Below are 25,651 nucleotides of genomic sequence, written 5' to 3'. Positions count from 1 at the left end.
ACAAAAACAAAGAGAGAATGTCCATATTATCCATATAAAAAAAAGCATGAATCTAAATTTTCTAAAGTTAATTAGACATAAAGCAAAACCATCTAAAAATATCAGTTAGCAGCAGCAAACACAACAGTGTTTACTCAACCATAACCAGAAATGCATTTAAATACCGAAAGTCTAGTGAAGAAAAACCCATTCACAAGAGTTTGCCAGACCAAGAACACCCTCAAAGATCTGAGTCAGTATTTCGACAACAATATCTTGCTACAGAGCAGTTGTACAGTTGTACTAATGGTTAAATGTTTGGTTGGAATGTCCCAATAATTGTCGAATCCCTTTGACAATGACCTGTTAAATCTTGTTAACATTGTTGTGCTATGAAGAGTGGTTTTCCCTGTCTGACTGGCATACACACATTAATTTATGGAATTAACGTCATAAGCTCAGTGAGTGCTGTTACAAGAGCAATCCACTCAATTTTTGATAGCAGGTTCATAAACTGTACCTCCTAGACAAACAACATGGAACAACAGAGGAGAGGACCACAGGAAGTAATAAAAAAAAAAACAATGTCATCAAAACTGAAAAATGTCAGAAGTTAATAGGATTCTATAACCAGCATTGAAGATAGGCTTACTGGTATTATTTGGTAGCCACAAAATGTTGTATTGTAACCTGACAAGTGTACAAAGTGAGAATAAAGGGAAAGACAGCCATTTTCATTGCTGTGCAAAATACTGTGTCATATGGTCACCAAGTTATTACATAGTTACATCTACATTAAGCAATCCAGGTGTTAAAATGCCGCTACTGGCGTTAGGGTGGGAAATCCAGAATATTATATAAATATGTTAATGTATTAATAATCAAACACACACAAAAACCTTCATTCCCTTAAATCACCTTCGAGGCATGACTGTATTGAGTACCATCCAGAGCTTGTTAGCAGTCTGCTGAACTCTGCGAGACACAATATCCTCTAGCAGCAAGCCCATATTTGTAGTCAGGGCCTCTGCATAGGGGATCAGATCACCTGCACTCAGTAATGTTAAATATTCCAGGATCTGCAGCAGTATGTGCCCACTCAGTCTTATATTCTGGAAGGCTAAGACACAGGAAAAACAAACAAAATAGTTCAAACAAAGGTTCACAATAACCATCTCCAAAACATCAAATTTTTAGCACAAATGTTATTATTGCTTGTTTCATTGCCGCCACGTCAGATGTGGATTATGCACAGAACACATTGCCTACATGAATTCTGATTGACATTTTATTAGAGCCTTACAGTACATGTGTGCAGAATATTAGTAGAATACTCACAAAGCAGAAAATACTTTGTCACATACCTATAGATATAAATTTGATTAAATCATAGCCTTTTTCAATTGCACAGGATCAGAATTGTGATTATGTTTCAATGAACTATGCAGGCTTAATTTGCATTTTATGAATACTCCTGAGTAGGAATTTAACAGCCATATTATAACCAGTATTGCCAGGACTGATTTTTCTACAGCACATTGAGGATTAACATTTTAACTATGTGCACACATTGTAATACATGTTATAAAATCATTTGTGAATAGTGTTAATTGCCTCACAGTTGTTTTTTTTTTTTAAAAGCTGGCTCCAACAAAAAAAAAACTTGTTGGCACTTGCCTGTATTATATCCAACTACAAAATATGGTAAAAACAAAAATGTTTTGGTATAATATTGAATTTGGATTGTATAATACTCAAAGTTCATTTGCAAAAAAAAAAAAAAAAAAAAAACAGGATAAAATGTATTAAACTAAAAAATATTAATTGGGCTTGTTTTTACCACATAATTCTGATCAACTGTAGAGACTGTTGGTTGTGAAAATACTTTAGTATCCTGAAATACCCAAAACAGGTCATCTGACAACAACAACCATGGCATGGTAAAATTATTCAAATCTCTGATCACTGATGTGAGCATAAACTGTAGGTCATAACCTGTGATTGTATACACTATATAGCCAAAACTATGCAGAGACCTGGCCATCACAGCTGTGTTTTTGTCCCATTCTAATACCATGAGAATTAATATAAATTGATCCACCGTTTGCTGCTATAACACACTCTACTCTTTAGAAAAGGCTTTCAGATTGTGACCTCAATAAAGCTTGTGTGGATAAATGTGAAAAGTAGCTGTGTGCATATTAGGGCTGTCAACATGACATATTCGAAAATAAATGGATGAACTGCATGGCATTTGCATAACTTTTTTTTTTTTTTTTTTTTTTTTTTTTTACAGCTATTGATGGCAAATAATTTCTTTTTGAACCTCACAGTGACATAGCCATGCTGGAACAGATTTGGGCCACTCAGTTCCAAGTGAAAAGAAATCTTAAAAATTTTAGAATCTTAAGACATTCAGCTTTGGGAAATGCCCACTTATGGGTGTAACGTTCTGATGTCTGCAAATGTAAGGCTTTATATACAGATGTATGATAAACAAAAAAAATGTATGGATCCACATGATAAAAATAAGAAAATGATTCATTTTCATTGACAGATGTTTTTCACAGTAACTGTCAAATCAGCTTTAAACAAAGCTCTACACATATGGCTATACCTGAAGCATCTAATTGCTGATTGTTGCTTTCTTTGACACTTTTGTTTTCAAACATATTGCAAAAAATTCTTAGGATTAAGCTAAAAGGCATGGCTCACCCATGTGCAACTGAGCAGGTGAGTACTTGCATGCTGGGCTACTGAGCAACATCTTGCGCATGAGGGGAACTGTGCCAGTCACCTCCTCCTCACATATCCAGTCTTCCACCATGCACAGGTGAGGGTAGTTAGTAGCCAGGAGACGCAGCAGAGCAGAATGCAGTCCTGACAAAAGAATAAATTTATCAAATGATAATTATCCCATAAATTAATTAAAAAGCTGGCCGTCTAAAATTTAAAAAAATACTCTTATTTTTTTTTCATATTTAAGAAAAGTAATATTGTCACATAACCAAAAACAAATTTTAGAGCAATTGTAAACGATCATCTCACCCCCTAATTCCTGATGCAAGCCCTGAGCCTGGCAAATGAGGTATTTAATAGGGATCTGGTCCATTAGGGTAGCAGAGTAGGACTTTGGCTTCTTCTGCATCAGGACTGAAAAAGAAAACATGGTTTGTTAATTATTCCTCACAGCAACTTGTGCAGATTTTTTACTTGCTATGTGGTACAGTGATTAGCAGTGATTTTTTTGCTAACTGCTGGTACTGCTTGAACTCATCTGTAGAAGCTTCTTAGAAAGCTGTATGCCGCTTAAATGTACCTATACTATACATATACTATATTACTCATATATGGAATTCACATTGAAAAATGTATTTTTTTTTTTTTAGATTCCATGCTCTGCACAACCCACTGGAGTTAAAACCATCCCACCTGGAAAGCAAATTTAGACAGATTTTCATACACAGGGAGTTTACTGCTGTCATACTCATGGCTATATACATACCCCAAAAAGCTAGCGCTAAAGCAGCACTGGAATAACTTCAGTCATCTATTAGCAACCAGCTAACTATTCACCCAGATGATGCAGTGACAGAAGACATCAATTACATTAATGATGTTGAAAGGACTATACTTCCAAAATTTCACAAAAAATGTTAACATTTCAACCAGAGAAAGAGATATCCTGGACCAGTTCTACACAAATGTTTCAGGAGCATACAATGGCATCTCATCTCCACATCTGACCTCCACAGCTCATCAGATGTTTCCCTGATGCAGAAAAAAACAGTTGTTAAGACAAAGTGAACTGCAAGACTGTTTTGAACTCACAGCCTGTGGTGTATTTGCAGAAGGAGCTGATTGAGAGGAATACAGTTCATCATCCCTGGCCTATATTGACTTCTGTACAGAGTCTGCTATAATAAGCAAAACCATCAAAACATTTCCTAACCAAAAGCTATGGCTGGACAATAAAGTAGATACTCTACTTAAAGAACAGGATGCAGCGTATAAGGTGCCTAGCAAGCCTACAGTAATACCAGGAAGTAACTGAAGAAGGGCATCATAGAGGCAAAACACACAAACATACATACAAACAGTGAATTGGAGGACATTTTGAGAAAACAATACCCACAGAATGTGATATGGAATTAAGCCATCATTGGCTATAAGGGTAGAACCTTACAACCCAGTAATGACCCCTCTCTCCCTGATTCCCTGAACAAGTGTTTTGCTTGCTTTGATGACCAAAGAGCTATAGCCCTCCCCTTACAAAGAAAGCACAAGCAAGAACTCTCCTTAAAGTGTCAAGTCTGAGGAAGTCCAAGAGCCACAGAAATGCAGGACTTTGACAGGGTTTTAGGCCACACAGTAAGAACTTGTGCTGATCAGCCAGTGGGGTTGTTCACAAATATCTTATGTCTCAAGTCTAACTATCAAGAAGATGCAGTAGCTTAGTGGTTGAGGTGTTGATCAACCAATCATAAGGTTGTGAGTTTGAATCCCAGGTCCACCGAGCTGCCACCAATGTTCCCTTGAGCATTTCCCATAACCCATTATTGCTCAGTTGTATAAAATGAGAAAATCTTAATGCTGTAAATGTAAACTAGTGTTCTGGTGCCTAAAAGTGGTTTTGCTGTGGTGGATTATAATGATGACTACCACCCAGTTGCCTTAGCCACAAATATTATGAAGTGCTTTAAACAAAACAAACAAACAAAAAAAACATGCTGTTATGCATTAAAACAATCATCCCAAGGACCTGGACAGTCATGAATTTGATTAACAAGCAAACAGATCTATGAAAGACCTTCATATAGCCCTAATACATCTATAACAACCAAACAGTACTAACTTAAAAACGGTCCTGAACACCACAATAAGCAAAGAGATCACTGTAGATGTCATAAAATTCAGTAAGACTACCCATCTCCCTTTGCATATAAATGGAAGGTGGTGGACATGTAAAAGACATCAGGTTCCTTGGAGTTTTCATGACAAGCGATCTTAAATGGCCTATTTACTACTCTGACCTGGTGAAGAAAACACAACAAAGGCTATTCTTCCTGCAGAAACTCAAACAGGACAAACTTAGGTAGGCAACTGCAAACAAAGGCCAGTATCATCATCAAAGACACAATTGTAAGGCTTTGGGGTGGAAGTACAAACAGAGCGGCTGCTTAAACCCTGTCGAAAGCAGAGGGAGAAGCAGATGGAGTGCAACACAACAAAGGAGGTAAGATGTTGGTCAGTTCACCTTCTAATATATGCGCATGCTTCTTCTTTGTGGAACTGGCAGCAGAAACAGACAAAATCTATGTGCGCATTGGGTTCCACCATATCATGTCGCCTCACCGCCGAACACTGCATTCACCAATAGCACCCATCAACCGAGATAAAAGATACCAAGTAATCTGCACCTTTTTCTCCCTCTTTGCTGCAGTAAACACTCTTAATAACCACAATTCACTCTATCACTGGAATAAACTGTTCAGTTTTATTGGAAAAAACTGATCTCCGTGTCTGTGTTCTGCCTTCACAGTGAGAGTCACTATAGTGTTGGAGATTGTGGGCATGAACACAAACACCCAATCACTGACCCAGCATGCACCAACTGCCTGATGCCGTTGACAGGGAGAAGGGATGCGGAAGTGGTTCTCAAAGATTCAGAAGCATGGCAAGCAAGCAGGTGTCTGTGCTAGGTTAAAAACAAACCCTAGCTGGCTGGCTGGCATTCTACTCTCAAATGTGAACCAAACAATATTACTGGCAGAATGCTCAAGGAATGTGCAGAACAGCCAGTGGATGTGTTCACTGACATCAACATTGTCCTAAGCAGTGCTGTTGTTCTTATGTGCCTCAAAACAACCTCCATCATCCCCATGGCAAAGAAGTCTACAGCGTCCCGCCGAAATGATTACCATCCCATCGCACTCACAGCAATCATGATGAATGCTTCAAAAATCTCATCATGAGGCACATCAAAACCCAGCTACCACCTTCACTGGACCCCCTGCAGTTGGATACACATTGTTACAACCCTTCATTTGGCCCTCACCCACCTAGACAAAAAAGACGCACACATACGAATGCAGTTCATACACTTCAGTTGAACATTCAAAGCAATCATCCCTCAGCACCTGACTGAGAAGCTGAGCCTGTTAAGCCTGAACACCTCCCTCTGCAACTGGATCCTGGACATCTTAAATGGGAGTCCTCAGTCATTCTGGAATGGGAACAGCATCTCCAGCACCACCATACGCAATGCGGTCCCTCAGGGCTGTGTGCTCAATCCTCTGCTGTTCACTCTGCTGATTCATGACTGTGTAGCAATGCAGAGCTCGACAAGAACAACAAGTCAGCATACACAGAGGTGCTACAGCTAACAGCCTGGTGTGACCACAACAACCTGTCTCTGAACAGTGACAAACCTAAAGAGATTATTGTTGACTTCAGGAGAACAGTGCAACCGTGCTCCGATGAACACTGACAGATCCCCTGTGGAGATCGTCAAAAGCACCAAATTCCTTTGTGTTCATCCTGCAGAGAACTTTACCTGGCCACTCAAAACCAGCTCCATCAACAAGAAAACCCATCAGGGCCTCTACTTCCTCTGTAGGCTGAGGAAAGCACATCTCCCTTCACACATCCTTACCACATTTACAGAGGAGCCATCAAGAGCATCCTGAGCAGATACATCACTGTCTGGTGTCTGGCACGTTGTCTCAAATTGCTAGACCCTGCAGCAGAAAGTGAGTACAGCTGAGATCATAATTGGAGTCTATCCTTCCACTATCATGGACATTTTCACCACAAGCTGCATCCACGAAGCCAACAACATTGTGGATGACCCCACACATACACTCTTCACCGTACTGCCATTTGGAAAGAGGTATCAAAGCATTTGGGACCTTTCTTCCCTCAAGGTTTCAGACCCCTCAACAACCAGAACCGAACTGTACCAAAAACATGCTCACATGTACACGAACACACATGTGCACACACACATACTTAACCGTCTGAACTGACCCGAACAGTACCATATTCAAAAACACATTCAATATACATCCATGTCTAAAGCACCACTCAAATTAAACTGTTTACATTCTGTTTTTGCACATGCTGTCTTGTCTGGTACAATCACTCAATTGCAGTTTTGCACATCACATTTCAATACCTTATCCAACTGCTGCTATTAAACAAGTGTATGTTTAAAAGAACCTTCTTTGTTCAGAACTCCTCCATTTTTGCACATTGTACTGTATAATATAGAGAATGTACACTGATCAACTGCTATTTTGTATACTTGTCCTGTCTTGTTTTGTGTTGTCTTTTGTCTTGCACTGTTTGCACTAGGTTGCACATGATGCACTGTATGTGTCTAGGACAACTTAATTTAAGTAGTTAGTTCTTTGTTGTTTTATGTAGCACCATGGTCCTGGAAAAAAATTCACTATGTACTGTGTCAGTTATACATGGGTGAAATGACAATAAATGCTCCTTAACTTGAGAAATATGCTGGGGTAGCAACATGTTCTGTTCACCTGGCCTAAGGATGTTGAGGTATGTTCGTTTTGCCAACAAGTGTCACCAATGTCAAAGAACCACCCCTAAGAAGCCAATTGCATCACTAGTCATGAACAGTCACTAGAACAATTTTTGCAAAAATAAATGAAAAAAATGATGCGACTAAAATAAATTGTCTATAAATTTATTTAATTTAAAATTCATAGACAATACTTTTCAGTTGCATAATTTATTTTAATTTTATTTTTACAAACATTGTCCTAGTGGATGTTTTAGATGTATTGTGTGTAAATGCCAAGCAGTTCCTCCATTTTAGTTTTAAACAGAAAGCAAAAGTGATGGTTCCCTTGATTTCTGTTGCTTCACAGATCAAATATTTTCAGGTAGCTAAACACGTGAAGCTTAATCTAACTGCAAATGAAAGCATGTTGTGTCGTGGTCCTGAAGTCAATTGATTTTGTTTTGCATTTCTCAGTATTTCAATTCTTTAATATTTCCTTCAAATCTTGAATCTTCTTCAAATCATTCCTACTACAATAATAGTAACACAACAAGGCTCCAGACAAATGCAATCCCATCATGCCACAGGAACAAATGGGGTATGGGACAAAGTACATCTGTTTTAGGAAACTTTCATGGTTGATAATGTTGTGCAAGTTTACTTAAACCATGCCTATAAACCATATAATGTAACTCAGTAAGTAATTTCAGTAAGGTGAATTAATGATAGACTGCAATAAATATGGTTGAAACCCTATGCTTTGGCTGGAGCAACAAAACAGCTGATTTCTAGTAATATCAAAACTTAATAAATCAAACAGTATTATGAACAAAAATATAATGTTTGGAGTGGTCAGTTTTTAGTTTGGGACAGCTGAAGTTTTGAGATGATTCTAAAAAAGTCTGGAGCCCTTCAACAAAAGTACAGTTAACAGATTATTAAAAAAAAATATATGAACAAGCAAATATACAAACCAAGTGCTTTGCTGTTGGCCAGTAGAGCCTCTTCATAAGACAGAATATAATAGAGAATCAGCAGCTGAGTGGTAATGCTATATTGAAAATGTCCTTTCCCTGAGGTTCCCTGTGAGTGAGAGAGAGAAGAAAGCGAGAAAAGAGAAAAAGGAAAAAAAGGGACATCAGTACAGAATATATTCACAGCTAAGATTTTTGTCTTAAAGAATCTACCACATGATGAAAGTGATACATCAGCAAGACTGCTATAATAGTACTTCAAGACACTATAATAACAAGGGAAAAAAGCATTACAACCTAAAAAAGTCACTATCGATACACAAGTTACACAATATTAAGACAAAATATGTTCCACGTACCCATGTCTGGCCCTCAAAAACATTAAGTATCTCCTGCTCTGTAATTGGTTGGTTGGTAGCCTCTGGGTGGGCCTTAGATGCAGGTGTAAGAATGGAAGTAATGTAAACATCAATTAGAGGAAGGAGCTGTGTGTGTAGAGGTGTGGTAGTCTCACACAGCTGCCTAAAGATCCAATCCTGGAGAGAGAAAAAAAGAAACACAGAGATGTCCATTAAGAAAACTATGTATTCTGTTACTTTGATTATTTTTTTTCTGTAACACACAATGCTAATGTAAAAGAAATGTAAGTCTTTTTGCAGAAAACAAATGAACAATTATGCAAACACACATCTGTGATTTATTAATAGAGCTGCCACTCCATATAGCCTAGCAACACCACATGCAGTGAACAGGGCAAAATTAAGTCCCCTCTGAAACAATTGGTTCAGTAAGGCCAAATATTAATTTGCTTCTGTTTCAGACTAAAGACATTTGGGTTTTAGATAAAAGGATGAATATGAAAAGAAAGCTCAGAATTTCAGCTTTTTCTAATATTTTGTATTAGACAACCAATTTTTAGGCCAGCGAATATACGATAACATGAGAATGATCTTTTTTTTGTTACCCAGTGGTGTTTATTTTAATTGATTTCTTGATTAAAACAATAAAAACCTGAACTCTAGTACAGCTCAGTTCTTGGTTTTAGCCTTCAGTTTCACCTGTATAAACTGCATTAACATCAGAGAACTATCTATGAGAGAAATTGCAAGCAATTTTGAATTTGGGGAAAGAGCATCAATTAGAGGCATTGCCACTGGGCATGGAGAGGTCAATGAGTAGCAGGCTTAATGCAGTTACTGCAAGCAGGGAGTCTGCAAACAAAACATTAAGTGCTAAAATTTAGTGATCTGATACAACACGTTTTATGTTGTATGGTTTTTAAACATCTGCATTTAAATACCAGTAAATAGAAGCTGAAATCCTAAACTCTTCTCATTTCCATCTGATTTTAAACCAAAAGGGCTATGGTGTATAGCAAATCAACTAAATTGGCCTTGTCATTCCAATAGTTTTGGTGGGAACTGTATTTTTGCTGGGCACTACAAAAAGTAATTTGAAAACAGTTTAAATGATTAACCTGATTAGCATGGTTTACATTATTAATTCTAAAGATTCTTGGAAATCAGAGAAGCAGGATAATAAAATATAGCTCAAAGGATCTCATTCTGACTCAGTAGCACTACAACCCATCTCCATAATAGAGTCTGACAGAACATCAAACTAACCTTTCTAATCTATAGGGAATTTTACAAACTTAAAATCTAAACTAAATATAAAAAATATTGTTATTGTTGTTAACTACAAACAGTGGTTATCTGATTTGGGAAGGAGACAGTTGTTTTAAAACATTGACCAAATCAGCTTACTGTTTTAGCTTAGGAGCATTTAAAGTGATTTATGCATTTGCACATTCACCTGATCCAAAGTGACTTTGAAATAAGTGAGACATAGTAGAATTTAAAGTTTAAAGTGATGATATTCAAGTATGCATTTTGTTAAGGGCACAAGGCAAGGACTCAATATTCTAGAAAGTATTTGTGGTATGAAACTGCTAACATACACATTTGTTATTTATATCTGTATAATTATTTAGGCAAATAGACAACATTAAATGTTCTTCTGAAGGTGAGGCATATGGAGAGTTGTAATAGTAGTAGTAGTAGTAGTCTTTATGGTCACTGGTCACAGGTACCAGCGAAATTAGCCATCAACCTGTCCATACATACAATACATACAATATGACAAGGGGGGGACAGGACAGGAAGACAGGGGATTGAAGAAGAAATACAGCATAACATGAGGCAGGGGAGGAGAAAAAAAAACAACCCCCATCAGACTATGCTCCTATGGGGAGTACAGTGTGGGAACAGGAAAAAACACCTCAGCAACATAAGCAGTACATAACCATGAAAAACACACAACTTGCAACAGGGGAGGGGAGTGGGGGGTGTAGGTAATCCAGCACAGGCAAGCAGCCATCCGGTCCTGCAGCCATTCTCGGCGCTGGTCACAGACCCGCTTTTCAGACTGGCAGTAGGGGGGTTAAGACATATCTTTACGTCTTTACGTGTGTATGTATGTAAATGTGTAGGCCTGGAGAGTCGCTGCTTCCGGCATCAAATCTAAGTGCCTCAGTCCGCAAGATTGTCATAGCAATACACAGAAAATTGCCATGGAGACAGCCTTGATCAGGTCCCAGTCAGAGTCAACAATCAGTAGGTGTCTGTGGAAGTGGGGGGAGGAACGCAAGAGGGTCTCCCTGCAGTGCTCTTCCGGGGGAGTTGTTGTTCCAACAGCGACCTTAGCTGAGGCCAGTGTTGGTTGAGGGGAGCCGAAAGCAGATAAGATTGGGATTGTTTGGTCTTGGGGCGAGTAGACGCATTCCAATTTACACGACTACTCTCTTAGACCATTCTGGTCTCTGAATCGATCCATTTGCCTTTCCAAAGCCGTGAGCTTCTCCGTGATGTTATCCATATTGTGGCTAATAGTCCCAGTCTCAGTGCTGAGTGTTTTCTGAATTTCTCGATAAACCAGGGCAATGCCTAATCCAATCAGCACAAAACCTGTTATCATGGTTCCGAATAGGTAAATATCTTCAATGTCCTCCACGGAAAGAGCTGCCAGACACACGCCCTGCCACCTCTCCCATGCGTCCATCGTATAGCCAGCTGCGAACGTTCCAGCAGGGCAGTCAGGTTCCCCCGAACCCGAGCTTCTCGTCGAGAAGATAGTGTCAATTGCGTTGAGAGACCAGTTTATCAAATTCATGATATTCAGATTTTTTAGTTTGGAGAGCAGTGTGGAGAGAGTCTCTCAAAGTATAAGACAATAGACGAGACGAGACAAGAGGAGCAAAGCAGGGAAAGTAAGGGGGAGGAGAGGGAGAGAAAATGCGACTGCCTTCGTTGAGAGCCAAAGAGATTGTACCCTGGGGTGGTACAGTGCCTTGCAAACGTATTCATACCCACTGAACTTTTTCCACATTTTGACACGTTACAACCACAAACAAAAATGTATTGTATTAGTTTTTTATGCGATAGACCAACATAAAGTGCCACATTACTGTGAAATGGAAGGAAAATAATAAAATGGTGTCCAAATTTTTTTTACAAATAAATATCTGAAAAGTGTGGCGTGCATTTGTATTCAGCCCCAACTGAGTCAATACTTTGTAGAACCACCTTTCACTGCAATTACAGCTGCAAGACTTTTGGGGTATGTCTCTACCAGCTTTGCACATCTAGAGCGTGAAATTTTTGCCCATTCTTATTTGCAAAATAGCAAAAGCTCAGTCAGATTGGATGGCGAGCGTCTGTGAACAACGATTTTCAAGTCTCGCCACAGATTCTCAATTGGATTTAGGTCTGGACTTTGACTGAGCCATTCTAACACATGAGTATGCTTTGAACTAAACCACTCCATTGTAGCTCTGGCAGTATGTTTAGGGTCATTGTCTTGATGGAAGGTGAACCTCCGCCCCAGTCTCAAGTCTTTTGCAGACTTGAGACTGGTTTTTATGATTGCCCTGTATTTGGTTCCATCCATCTTCTCCATCAGTTCTGACCAGCTTCCCTGTCCCTGCTGAAGAAAGGTTGTGATCTATAAAAATCAAACTTGACGGGAGAATGTGCGCACCTTTAAGCAAACTTTGAGAGGTGCGTACGCACATTCTGGAGACGAAGGGAATTGGCGACACAGATGGTGAGGTCGTGAACTGAAGTTAGATTGTAGAAAATACATGTGAGAAGAACGATTATAAGAATTAATGACATTTAATTTTCACTCCATTTCATACGTTATATTGACATCATCATGAAGATTAAATCCAACAGTGTTGTTTGTGCCGATTGTTTTGGGCTATATACATCTAGTAAAATCCAAACGTAATTCAAAATTTATTAAAAATAAAATAATAATAATAATAATCAGCGCTACTCCGTCCAGGGTGTATCCTGCCTTGATGCCCAATGACGCCTGAGGATAGGCACAGGCTCCCCGTGACCCGAGTAGTTCGGATAAGCGGTAGAAGATGAATGATTGAATGAATGAATGAATGAATAATCAGCGCTGCCTTACAGTCACATTGTCCACAACGGGAGCGCAGGAGGAGATGGCGCGACTACATGTGATACAAAATAGCATGAAATACCCTTTTATTAGAGAACTGCAGAACACAGTGTAAAATGTACATGTAATAATGTACATATATCATAAAATGTCAAAGTCTGCAAATACAGTCATGAAGCACAATCGCTACTCATCATCTACGGTGTTCATTACAAAACCGTCATGAAGAAGTATGTGTTCACTATAACATTTTCGTCTTAAATTTTCGCCCACAAATTAATTCTGTGATTTTGTCAAGGTGTTATCAGTCTAATTGCTAGAAACATATAAATCCTCCGGTGACCCGGGTATGTAATGCTTCATGATGGCACTGCTGGCACTGTTGGAGGATTACGCCAATGGCAGAATAAGGAGAGAACAAGTTTTCAGAGACCATGATGATATCGTGGCCCATTATGATTCCCTAGAGCTGTGCTCTTAGATCTATGTGCTGAATTGGGTCCAGTATTAGAGAGGGCAACACGCCGGAACCATGCCATCCCAGTCCAAATACAAGTCCTCACCACACTGGGGTTCTTGGCAACCGGCTGTTTCCAGCGGGAATTGGCAGACAGGTAAATTATTTATATAAAAAAAACTATAAGTAATCCTCAACTTTGTCTCTAAGACCTTTTTGTATATGAAATAATTCTATTGGAATCCATCATATCACCCTATAGGTCTGGTATATCACAGCCGTCCCTGAGTGCCATAATATCGTTTTGAATGGTATACTTACGGTGGTATACTTAAATCATATGTGACTCCAACATGACTCTCACAAACATTGTGGCACGCTGGCCTGGTTCAACACATGATTCCTTTATCTTGACACATAGCAGTGTAGGGAACAGACTAAATGCAGGCGCAGTACGTGATGGCTTGGTGAGTTTAACAATATTAAAAAGTAGAAACTGTAACAATTTTGTTTTTAATATAATATTATAACAATGTTGCTTTTAATATAATTATAACCTGCAGGCGACAGTGGCTACCCGAGACGCTGACTCTTCACCCCATTTTTAAACCCGCAGAGCGCAGAGGAAACTCATTATAACGAGGTCCACTCTCGTGTCTGCGCAGAGATTTGCATTGACTATTTATGGTTAAAAATGGGCGTGTACAGGGCGGGATTTCACGTACGCACATCTACAGGTGATCTGTGATTTATAAAGGGAACATTGCTTAGAGGAGTGCGTACGCACGGTTTTATAAATCTGTAAAATTTAAAATAAATTTTTTTTGGCGTACGCCATTTTTGGCTTTTGGGCGTACGTAAACTTTTAGTAGGGATCCTACGCACAGTTTTATAAATGAGACCCCAGATTTGTGGAGTGCAGGACTAATAGTTGTCCTGTGGACAGATTCTCCCACCTGAGCTGCGGATCTCTGCAGCTACTCCAGAGTTACCATGGGCCTCTTGGCTGCTTCTCTGATCAATGCTCTTCTTGCACGGCCTGTCAGTTTAGGTGGACGGCCATGTCTTGGTAGGCTTGCAGTTGTGCCATACTCTTTCCATTTCCGGATGATGGATTGTACAGTGCTCCGTGAGATGTTCAAGGCTTGGGATATTAATTTATAACCTAACCCTGATTTAAACCTCTCCACAAGTTTAGCCCTGACCTGTCTGGTGTGTTCTTTGGTCTTCATGATGCTGTTTGTTCACTAATGTTCTCTAGCACACTTCTGAGGGCTTCACAGAACAGCTGTATTTATACTGAGATTAAATTACACACAGGTGCACTCTATTTACTAATTAGGTGACTTCTGAAGGCAGTTGGTTTCACTGGATTTTAGTTAGGGGTATCAGAGTAAAGGGGGCTGAATACAAATGCACACCACACTTTTCAGATATTTATTTGTAAAAAAAAAATTTGGACACCATTTATAATTTTCATTCCACTTCACAATTATGTGCCACTTTCTTTCAGTCTATTTCATAAAATCCCAATAAAATAAATTTTTCTTTGTGGTTGTAACGTGTCAAAATGTGAAAAAGTTCAGTGGGTATGAATACCTTTGCAAGGCACTGTATATATACATTGGATATACACTGGATACCAGTGGAGAAGACAGCAAGGAACCTCAAAAGGATGAGAGTGAAATGTGTAACAGAATTAAGTATAGCTGTGCTGTAAGTTAGAAAAAAATACCCTTCTTTACCTTGATGGAGACTTTGTGCTTGGTGAAGGCCCTGCTTTTAAGAAGCTGGTGGATACAGTGGATGGGTAAGAAGCCAGTAATATTGGCACTCAGGTTATTGGTAACAGCCACTCTCACCGCATGCGCAGTAACCACCTACAACATAAGAGTTCACAAATTCTGTCATTAAATTAATTGTGATTTAATAATCCATAAAACTGTCACTGATTCATATTAAATCAAATCTTACAAAGGAAATAGGTAAGAGTCATGATTTGCTGACAGTCAATCCTAATCACATTTACAACAAAGTACATACATTATTAAGAAAAAGAAACTAATTTCATATTTTGTACTGTACCTGCTCAGTGAAGATCTCATGGGTAAATATGGTCTTCATTTTGTTTAGAGAACTGGGCTTAATGGCAATCTGTGCAGCAATATAATAAAGAAAGAAATATTTCAACTCAGTCTCAGTAAATATAGAAATCACTGTTGAAAACACAAGATACTAAAATGAATAGAACACCTGTGTAGGCTAACTGTTCTGTATAGCCTTGGCCAAAGGTTTTGAAAATGACAAATTAATTTTCACAAAGTCTGCTGCTTTAGTGTTTTTAGATTTTTTGACAGATCTTACTATAGTATACTGAAGTATAATTACAAGCATTTCAGAATGGTCAAAGTCTTTTATTGACAATACATTAAGTTTATGCAAAGACTCAATATTTGCATCCCTTCTTTTTCAAGACCTCTGATATTCACCCTGGCATGCTGTCAATCAACATCCTGAGTGATGGTAGCCCATTCTTGCATAATCAAGGCTTGGAGTTTTTCAGAATTTGTTAACCTGCCTTTTGGGGATTGACCACAAGTTCTCAATGGGATTAAGGTCTGCAGAGTTCCTGGTCCATGGACCCAAAATGTCTATGTTTTGTTACCCGAGCCACATAGTTATGACTTTTGCCTAATGAACCATTCTTTTTTCACTTTTGGCAAGGTTCTCAATCATGCTGGAAAAGGCACTGTTTGTCACCAAAGTGTTCTTGGGTGGTTGGGAGAACTCTGAGGATGTTTTTTCTTATTATTTTTCATAGGCAAAATTATGAGTGAGCCCACTCCCTAGGCTGAGAAGCAACCCCACACATAAATGGTCTCAGGATAGCGCTCACCTTTTCTTCTCCGGACAAGCTTTTTTCCAGATGCCCCAAATAATTGGGAAAGGGGATTAATCAGAGAAAATGACTTTACCCCAAACCTCAACAGTCCAATCCCTGTACCTTTTGCATAATATCAGTCTGTCCCTGAAGTTTTTCCTGGAGAGAAGTGGCTATTTTTCTGCCCATCTTGGCACAAGGCTATTCTCCAATCTCTTCAACTCACTGTGTGCAGATACACTCACACCTGCTTGCTGTCATTCCTGAGCAAGCTCTGTACTGTTTGTGCTCCAATCCTAATGATGCATCAACTTTAGATGGTGGTTTTGGCACATGCTCGACTTTTTTGGATGCCCTGAAGCCTCCTTCACACAACAATTAAAGCTCTCTCTTTGAAGTTCTTGATGATCTGATAAATGGTTAATTTAGGTGCAAACTTTCTAGCAGCAATATCTTTGCCTGTGAATCCCTTTTAATGCTTCCAGTCTGTTATTCTAACCTAATCAGCATTACAGAGTGATCTCTAGACTTGTCCTCATCAACACTCCCACAACAAGAGAATCACTGACTTGATGTCAACTGGTCCTTTTGTGGCAGGGCTGAAATGCAGTGAATTTTTTTTTTATAGCAAAGAAGGACTTTGCAATTAATGACAATACATCTGATCACTTTTCATAACTAAACATAAAATTACTATTTGTGTCATTGTCAAAACTGATAAATGGATTGTACAATGTAAATAAATACATTCACATCTACATCCTAGACAAACACCCTAAAGAAAATCAGTAATACATGTACAGTCATTGTTCTATTTTGATTGAGTCAATCAGCAATTCATCCAGGTATTGGATAGACCTTTTCCTTACAACTTAATGCAACAAATTAGAATAAAATTAACTCACTATTAGATTTACATAAACTTAATCAATCAATCAAAAAAAAAAAATCAATCTTTCAGAAGATCTTTCAAAACCACGGTACATGAGTGATCAAAGACTCAAGGGTGAAAAAGTCAGGAGACCAAATGAAGAACGCAAGGTTATAAAATGCATTTACAGTAAAACATACCATAAGATCCTGCAGTTAAGATGTGTTTGTAGAGTTTTTAGCTAGCCTAAACTCAATGCCACTGATTTTAATGTCTTACCTTCATTCCTAATGTGGAGCAGACTAGCTCAATAATGGAACTGAGCTGGTTGGTATGGAAATACATAGCAACAAGCAATAACATCTCTCCAAAAGAAGCAGAAACACCAGCAGCACTGTATGAGAAGAGGGAGAGGGACAGACTGAAGCAAGGCTTTGTTTATTCCTGACACATTGTACAACCGAGAAAAAGATCACAATTTTATCAACTATTTAGTATCCAGGTCCCATTACTTTACTTTACATATGCAAAAATACTCAAACACACAAACATGTCTCAAATATATTTTAAAGCTAAAATAAATAAGTATCTAATTAAAATTTATTTGTATAGCACTCAATGGACTGTTGCAAAGCAGATTCATAGTAATATAAAAATATAGAAAAAATACAAGGTTTAAAATTAAATATATATTTATTATTCATTCAGTCCCTTTACTCAGCCCTTTTTTGAAGATTCCTGGTCAGTTTTGCTTTTTTCGAACCTGAAAGCATGCCTGAAGGCATCTGGAGGTCCACGATTTTTTGTTTTTATTCTGACAATAGAGTGATTGAGCAGATAGACTAACAATCCCAAGAGGCAAATTTCAACATTTTTTCAACAAAATATCAACAATCAGAAAGCAGGTTAGTAAAAAAATAAATACACTCTATAATTAAACAGCAAGTGCACTTGGCAGTTTCTTCTTTAGCCATTCAGATGTTGATTTGCTTGTGTGCTTTTGAGAACTTTTGAGTTTTGTTCACATCCAATTCGTCTGATTTTGTCTATTTAGAGGGAAAGAGTTTAATCCTAGTCACCCGTCCATTATAGCCATACTTGTTCAGTCTTTTGCTGATTGTGCTTTAACCAACATTTGTCAAAACATTGGCCTGTAGGTCACATGATGTACTAGGGTTTTTCTTCATCGCTCATCATAAAACGTTGAACTAAACTGGTTGGGATGCCTACTTTCCAACCAAGTTTTGGAGCAATAGAAAAGTAAGACTTAAAATAGGCTTAAAAACTTAATATTGTGTTCTCACTAGCTCCCTCTCTCTGTAAAGCTATATACCTACTCCCTAATGAGATGCCTGCCTTCTGGTCCTGCCTTGTCTATCCTGATTCTCTGTGTGCTTCTCATCTCAAGATGGCCCTGCAACAATTGCCTAAAATTTGCAATTCAATTGGTATGGATGGTAACATATAAAGACAGCCTAATGATTACATTTGATGTAATGATTTCAAGTGTTATACTGTATATTGTGAATATCATCACTTGGGTATATAAATTTTACACTGAGAAAATACAGCCAACTCTTTCCAGATGTGTGCATGTACATCAAAATTTCAAAACAAAACTAAAAAATAAATTAGTTTTGTAATAATTTCATTACCACACCTCCATTCTAATCCAAAATGACTGTAGGAAAAAGATATTTCTATTAAATATTGCCAGAATTGTCATGGTATGTGAAGATGGTAAAAAGATGGAAATGCATTTTAAATAAACTGTCCAATAATAATAACAATAAAACCATAAGCCTAAGACAAACAAAACTGTTTGCAGAACACAAAATAAATTTGGTTAGAACAAGTAATTCATATTGCTGAAAGTGAATGCAGATTTAAAATTACCTTTCAAAGTACTCTTCCTCCTTAATCATCCAGCTAAGCCACATCACCATCAGCTGCTCCTGTTCTGGTGTACTAGAGAAAAGTTGGTTAAGAAAAGAGAGACGTAGATTATACAGGTTGGAATAGTTGTATGTCTTTTGTGATGTTTACAAGGATTAAAGGAAAAGTGCAATACACAAAGAATTTACAAAAATTATTCTTCTCACTTGTTTTGCAACTGCAGTGAACCTCATATAGAGATACAATGCATAAAACAGGCAAATGAATGATGTACTCAATAATCTGTAATATCTGCATCCAGATCCAAATTAAATTAGTAGTAGTAGTAGTAGTCTTTATTGTCACTGGTCACAGGTACCAGCGAAATTAGCCATCAACCTGTCCATACATACGATACATACAATATGACAAATGGTGGACAGGACAGGAAGACAGGGGATTGAAGAAGAAATACAGCATAACATGAGGGAGAGGAGGAGAAAAAAAAAAACAACCCCCATCAGACTATGCTCCTGTGGGGAGTACAGTGTGGGAACAGGAAAAAACACCTGTGTAGGCCTGGAGAGTCGCTGCTCCCGGCATCAAATCTAGGTGCCTCAGTCCGCAAGATTGTCATAGCGATACACAGAAAATTGCCATGGAGACAGCCTTGATCATGTCCCAGACAGAGTCAACAATCAGCAGGTGTCTGTGGAAGTGGGGGGAGGAACGCAAGAGGGTCTCCCTGCAGTGCTCTTCCGGGGGAGTTGTTGTTCCAACAGCGGCCTTAGCTGAGTCCAGTGCTGGTTGAGGGGAGCCGAAAGCAGAAAAGATTGGGATTGTTTGGTCTTGGGGTGAGTAGACGCATTCCAATTTACACGACTACTCTCAGTCCATTCTGGTCTCCGAATCGATCCATTTGCCTTTCCAAAAGCCGTGAGCTTCTCCGTGATGTTATCCATATTGCGGTTAATAGTCCCAGTCTGCTTCAATCATGACGGGCAGTCTTGTGAGGTTATGGACAGCATCCAATCAGCACAAAACCTGTTATCATGGTTCCGAATAGGCAGATATCTTCAATGTCCTCCACGGAAAGAGCCGCCAGACACACGACCTGCCATGTCTCCCACGCATCCATCTTATAGCCAGCTGCGAACGTTTCAGCAGGGCAGTCAGGTTCCCCCGAACCAGAGCTTCTCGTCGAGAAGATGGTGTCAATTGCATTGAGAGACCAGTTTATCAAATCCATGATATTCAGATTTTTAGTTTGGAGAGCAGTGCGGAGTCTCTCAAAGTATAAGACAATAGACGAGACGAGACAAGAGGATCAAAGCAGGGAAAGTAAGGGGGAGGAGATGGAGAGAAAATGCGACCGCCTTCAAAAAAAATTAATATGAGACAAGCAAGTGTCTGCGTGGTTGTTTTCTAAGGAGTAAGAAGTAATAAGTGCTATGCCCAACACGAAGCTTCCCATTCAGATCCTCATCACCTTCAATGGGGAACAACAATAAACAGGGAAAAAACCTTTGTATTGGAGCTCTAAGGCCATACCGCTGCAAGGATTATCATAACTTCTCTAACCACCATGAACAGCTCTTTCAACAACCTCTGAATTTATAAAGGTCACCAGCAACATGGATAACTTTCCTCATTCACTCTTCTAGAAATGATATTCCAAGGTATGCAAGCTATACAGAAAAATGCCAATTAAAACTCCTTTGACTTGGCTAATTGAACTCTTGTCTTTTCAAAACTACAAATGTTTGTGTTTTGTGAATATTAGTATACATCTAATTGACCCTAAGAGAGAAAAACACAAGCATGGCTTATCTACAAAAAACAATAAAAAAATATAAAACAATAAAAGTAATTCATTTAAATAGCAGACAGAACATGAGGAGTACCTGACAAGTGTGGGGAAGGCAAGTAACTTGCAAAATGACAGGGAGACAAAACGGACCCCAGAAGGTGTAGCAGGAGGGCGGCTGGTCATCAGCTGGAGCAGCTGCTCAGACTCCTCATCTGTGGGTCTAGAAGAGAGGACCCAAATACAGCACTATAAAATGCCTCATGCAATGAACATTCACAGCGTCAATCAGCAGCCTGTTAAAATAAGATTCAGTGTCTGCATTACAAACTAACAAATGTTTTTAACCTGAATTTATACAGTGCCATGAAAAGTATTTGCTACTTGATCTTATTTATACACAGCCACAAAAAAAGGGCCACTCTAAAATGTGCAGTTTTACTGTATTGGGGTCCGGTGGATTCGAAAACCAGTCAGCATCTGGTGTGACCACCATTTTCCTCACACAGTGCAACACGTCTCCTTTGCATAGAGTTGATCAGGTTATTGATTGTGGCCTGTGGAATACTGGTTCACTCCTCTTCAATTGGCAGGAACTGGAAAACGCTGTCATAGGTGTATTTATGCAGGTGTTTCAGAGTCTTCCGGGAGGTGTTTTGCAGTCAAACGGGGTTCTGACTTGCTTTTCTTGCAATCCTACAAGCATTTCTCTCTGATATTTTTCTTGGTCTTCCAGACCTTATCTTGACCCCCACTGTTTTTTCTTAACTGGCAATTTCTTAATTACATTTCGAACTGAGGAAATCAGTACCTGAAAACACTTTGCCATCTTCTTATAGCCATCTCCTGCTTTGTGGGCATGAATCATTTTCAGAGTGCTAGACAACTGCTTAGAAGAACCCATGGCTACTGATTATTTGTACAATGTTATAGGAGTCTGGGTATTTATAAAGCTTTAAAATTTGCATCCCCTGGCCTTTCCTAACAATGACTGAACAAGCCATGACCCTAACAGGCTAATTAAGGTCTGGTACCTTGATCAAAATTATCTGAAAGCTTAAGTCTCCTGGAGTTCCCATTTTTTTTGCAGGGTGCCGCTTTCGCTTTTTCACTCTAAAATTGTAGAAAACAAACAATACACTGATATTGCTTAAAAAACAGAAAAAGTCTGTTACATGTTTAACTTTATGACTTTTGGATATCATTTCATCTTCCACTTGCTTAACTGTTCACATAAACAGGAATTTTCACATGGAGTGCAAAACTTTCACATGCCACTGTCTATATACAATTTACATCTAGATCTTTAATTTTGAGAATGGTGAGCAGAAGCGTAAGAGTGCAAAAATAATAACGAGGAAAATCAAAAACCACTGTCACTCAAAAGGATTCTAAAGCTTTTTGTATATAAGCATTGGAAGTATTTGGATTAGTTACTGCTGCTAAAAGGACCATAAAAGTTATTGAGGGTGTGTGTTTATTTTTTGGCAGAGATGAGTACTTTTTCACAAGCAATGCAAATGTTGAATAACCTTTTTCCTTTCAAAACCTGAGACAAGCTTTTAAAAGATTTTGTGTTTCCTTATGTTTGCCTTCTTTTATAAGTTTGCATAAAGAAATGAGGAGGGGACAAATACTTTTCAATGTACTGTATGTATAAATACATTTGTGTTATATTGTTGCGTGATATTTAAACAAAATAGCCATATTGACTGGCTGTAATCTGCATGAGTCCAATACCTGAGGCCAGCAATGCCCATGAGAGCACAGTAAAGCCTGAGTAATGAACTGGCTTTGACCACATGCTCCTCTCTCAGGCTTGAGTACGCTGAGCAGCCTGCTGTTTCAGGACTGAGCCTTGCATCGTTAGGCAAACGTCTAATGTGTGAGCAAGGCAAGATGGCTACCAGTTCCAACAGCAGCTGTCTCCGCATTTGCCATAAAACTGAACTACTGTGACTCTTTCTCTAATGCCAAATCAAAGGAAGAAAAACAGAGAAAAACAGGTGTAGAAGGAGGCAACAAAAAGAGCCATCATAATTTTAGACAACAAAACACATACACTGTATATATAACTATTATACAAACCCGATTCCAAAAAAGTTGGGACACTGTTCAAATTGTGAGTAAAAAAGGAATGCAATAATTTACAAATCTCAAACTTATTTTATTCACAATAGAATAGAATGTAGATAACATATCAAATGTTGAAAAAGAGACATTTTGAAATGTCATGCCAAATATTGGCTCATTTTGGATTTCATGAGCGCTACACATTCACAAAAAATTGGGACAGGTAGCAAAAGTTGGAAAAGTTAAATGTACATACTGTATAAGGAACACCTGGAGGACCAATTTGCAAATTATTAGGTCAATTGGCAGAGGATCACCAATTCCCCCAATGCTGCGGCAAAAAATAGTGGAGCAATATCAGAAAGGAGTTTCTCAGAGAAAAATTGCAGAGTTTGAAGTTATCATCATCATCAACAGTGAATAAGATCATCCAAATCTGGAACAAGCTCTGTGCGTAAGGGTCAAGGCCAGAAAACCATACTGGATGCCCGTAATCTTCGGGCCCTTAGACGGCACTGCATCACATACAGGAATGCTACTGTAATGGAAATCACAATATGGGCTCAGGAATACTTCCAGAAAACATTGTCGGTGAACACAATCCACCATGTCATTCGCTGTTGCCAGCTAAAACTCTATAGGTCAAAAAAGAAGCCATATCTAAACATGATCCAGAAGTACAGCCGTTTTCTCTGGGCTAATGCTCATTTAAAATGGACTGTGGCAATGTGGAAAACCGTACTGTGGTCAGACGAATCAAAATTTGAAGTTCTTTTTGGAAAACTGGGACACCATGTAATCTGTACTAAAGAGGACAAGGACAACCCAAGTTGTTATCAGCGCTCAGTTCAGAAGCCTGCATCTCTGACGGTATGGGGTTGCATGAGTGCATGTGGCATGGGCAGCTTACACACCTAGAATGGCACCATCAATGCTGAAAGGTATACCCAAGTTCTAGAACAACATATGCTCCCATCCAGATGTCGTCTCTTTCAGGGAAGACCTTGCATTTTCCAACATGACAATGCCAGACCAGATACCGCATCAATTACAACATCATGGCTGTGTAGAAGAAGGATCTGCGTACTGAAATGGGCAGCCTGCAGTCCAGATCTTTCACCCATATAAAACATTTGACGCATCATAAAGAGGAAGAGGAAGATTAGGTCAAAGAAGACCTAAGACAGTTGAGCAACTAGAAGCCTGTATTAAACAAGAATGGGACAACATTCCTATTCTTAAACTTGAGCAACTTGTCTCCTCAGTTCCCAGACGTTTGCAGACTGTTATAAAAAGAAGAGGGGATGCCACACAGTGGTAAACCTGGCCTTGTCTCAAATTTTTTGAGATGTGTTGATGCCATAACATTTAAAATCAACTTATTGTCCCTTAAAATGATACATTTTCTCAGTTTAAACATTTGATATGACATCTATTCTGAATAAAATATTGAAATTTGAAACTTCCACATTATTGCATTCTGTTTTTATTCACAATTTGTAGTGTTCCAACTTTTTTGGAATCGTGTTTGTATATATATTTATATTATATACAAAATTGCAATTCAATTTTGCTAAATATTTCTCGTCCTCAACTGTAACTAATATCACTTCCAAATACAAACACACATGCAAAAAGGTACATGCAAATGGACTAGCAATTGTAATTCCACTTAAATTCTGTCAGTTTCCATACACGACCCAGAGGAAGTCGAACAAGGTAATTGATATGACCGGGTATACAGTGGTGTAAAAAAGTGTTTGCCCCTTCCTGATTTTGTATTTTTTTGCACATTTGTCACATTTTAATGCTTCAGATCATTAAAAAAAAATTAAATATTAGTCAAAGATAACAAGTAAACACAACATGCAGTTTTTATTATTAAGGGAAAACAAAATCCAAACCTACATGGCTCTGTGTAAAAAAGTGCTTGCCCCTAAACCTAATAACTGGTTGGACCACCCTTAGCAGCAGGAACTGTAATCAAGCATTTGTGTTAACTTGCAGTGAGTCTGTAGGCACTGTGGAGGAATTTTGGTCCACTCATCTTTGCAGAATTGTTGTAATTCAGCCACACTGGAGGGTTTTCGAGCATGAACCGCCTTTTTAAGGTCATGCCACAGCATGAATAGGATTCAGGTCAGGACTTTGACTAGTCCACTCCATCGTCTTCATTGTTTTTCTTCAGCCATTCAGAGGTGGACTTGCTGGTGTGTTCTGGATCATTGTCCTGCACATTGTACTTCAGGATTTTTTGATAGATAGCAGAATTTATGCTTCCATTTATCACAGCAAGTCTTCCAGGCCCTGAAGCAGCAAAACAGCTCCAGACGATCACACCACCAGCATATTTTACTGTTGGTATGATGTTCTTTGTCTGAAATGCAGTGTTACATTTATGCCAGATGTAATGGGACACACCCCTTCCAAAAAAAGTCAGTCCACAGAGTATTCTACCTTTGGGAAAATAAAGTCTTGGGGATCATCAATATGTTTTCTGTTTCCGAGCCTTTATGTTCTTTTTGCTCAGCAGTGGTTTTCTTCTTGGAACTCTGCCATTAAGGCCATTTTTGCCCAGTCTCTTTCTAATGGTGGAGTCATGAACACTGACCTTAACTGAGGCAAGTGAGGTCTGCAGTTCTTTGGATGTTGTTGTGGTGTCTTTTGTGACATCTTGGATGAGTCGTCGCTGCGCTCTTGGGTTAATTTTGGTCAGCCGGCCACTCCTGAAAAGGT

The 25,651-nt window shown here is 38.7% G+C and overlaps 1 protein-coding gene across 2 annotated transcripts in view; it reads right to left on the bottom strand.

The window, feature by feature from the left end:
* ints2 (integrator complex subunit 2) overlaps window positions 1-25,651 on the bottom strand; it is a 49,321-nt gene that overhangs the window by 15,359 nt on the left and 8,311 nt on the right. For both annotated transcript variants that reach the window (XM_060895613.1, XM_060895614.1), the window contains exons 8-18: window positions 22,583-22,809; window positions 20,940-21,065; window positions 19,057-19,128; window positions 17,440-17,554; window positions 15,494-15,562; window positions 15,154-15,288; window positions 8,841-9,017; window positions 8,482-8,590; window positions 3,028-3,132; window positions 2,695-2,859; window positions 898-1,099 (exon numbers count right to left, since the gene is read on the bottom strand). In XM_060895613.1, coding sequence (XP_060751596.1) covers window positions 898-1,099; window positions 2,695-2,859; window positions 3,028-3,132; window positions 8,482-8,590; window positions 8,841-9,017; window positions 15,154-15,288; window positions 15,494-15,562; window positions 17,440-17,554; window positions 19,057-19,128; window positions 20,940-21,065; window positions 22,583-22,809 — 1,502 coding nt within the window. The remainder of the gene's footprint in view (window positions 1-897; window positions 1,100-2,694; window positions 2,860-3,027; window positions 3,133-8,481; window positions 8,591-8,840; window positions 9,018-15,153; window positions 15,289-15,493; window positions 15,563-17,439; window positions 17,555-19,056; window positions 19,129-20,939; window positions 21,066-22,582; window positions 22,810-25,651) is intronic.

Source organism: Tachysurus vachellii, chromosome 20 (assembly GCF_030014155.1).
Source record: "Tachysurus vachellii isolate PV-2020 chromosome 20, HZAU_Pvac_v1, whole genome shotgun sequence".
Lineage (NCBI taxonomy): Eukaryota > Metazoa > Chordata > Actinopteri > Siluriformes > Bagridae > Tachysurus > Tachysurus vachellii.
The sequence above is the reverse complement of the archived record's forward strand: the minus strand, read 5'-3'. Positions and strand labels throughout refer to the sequence as shown.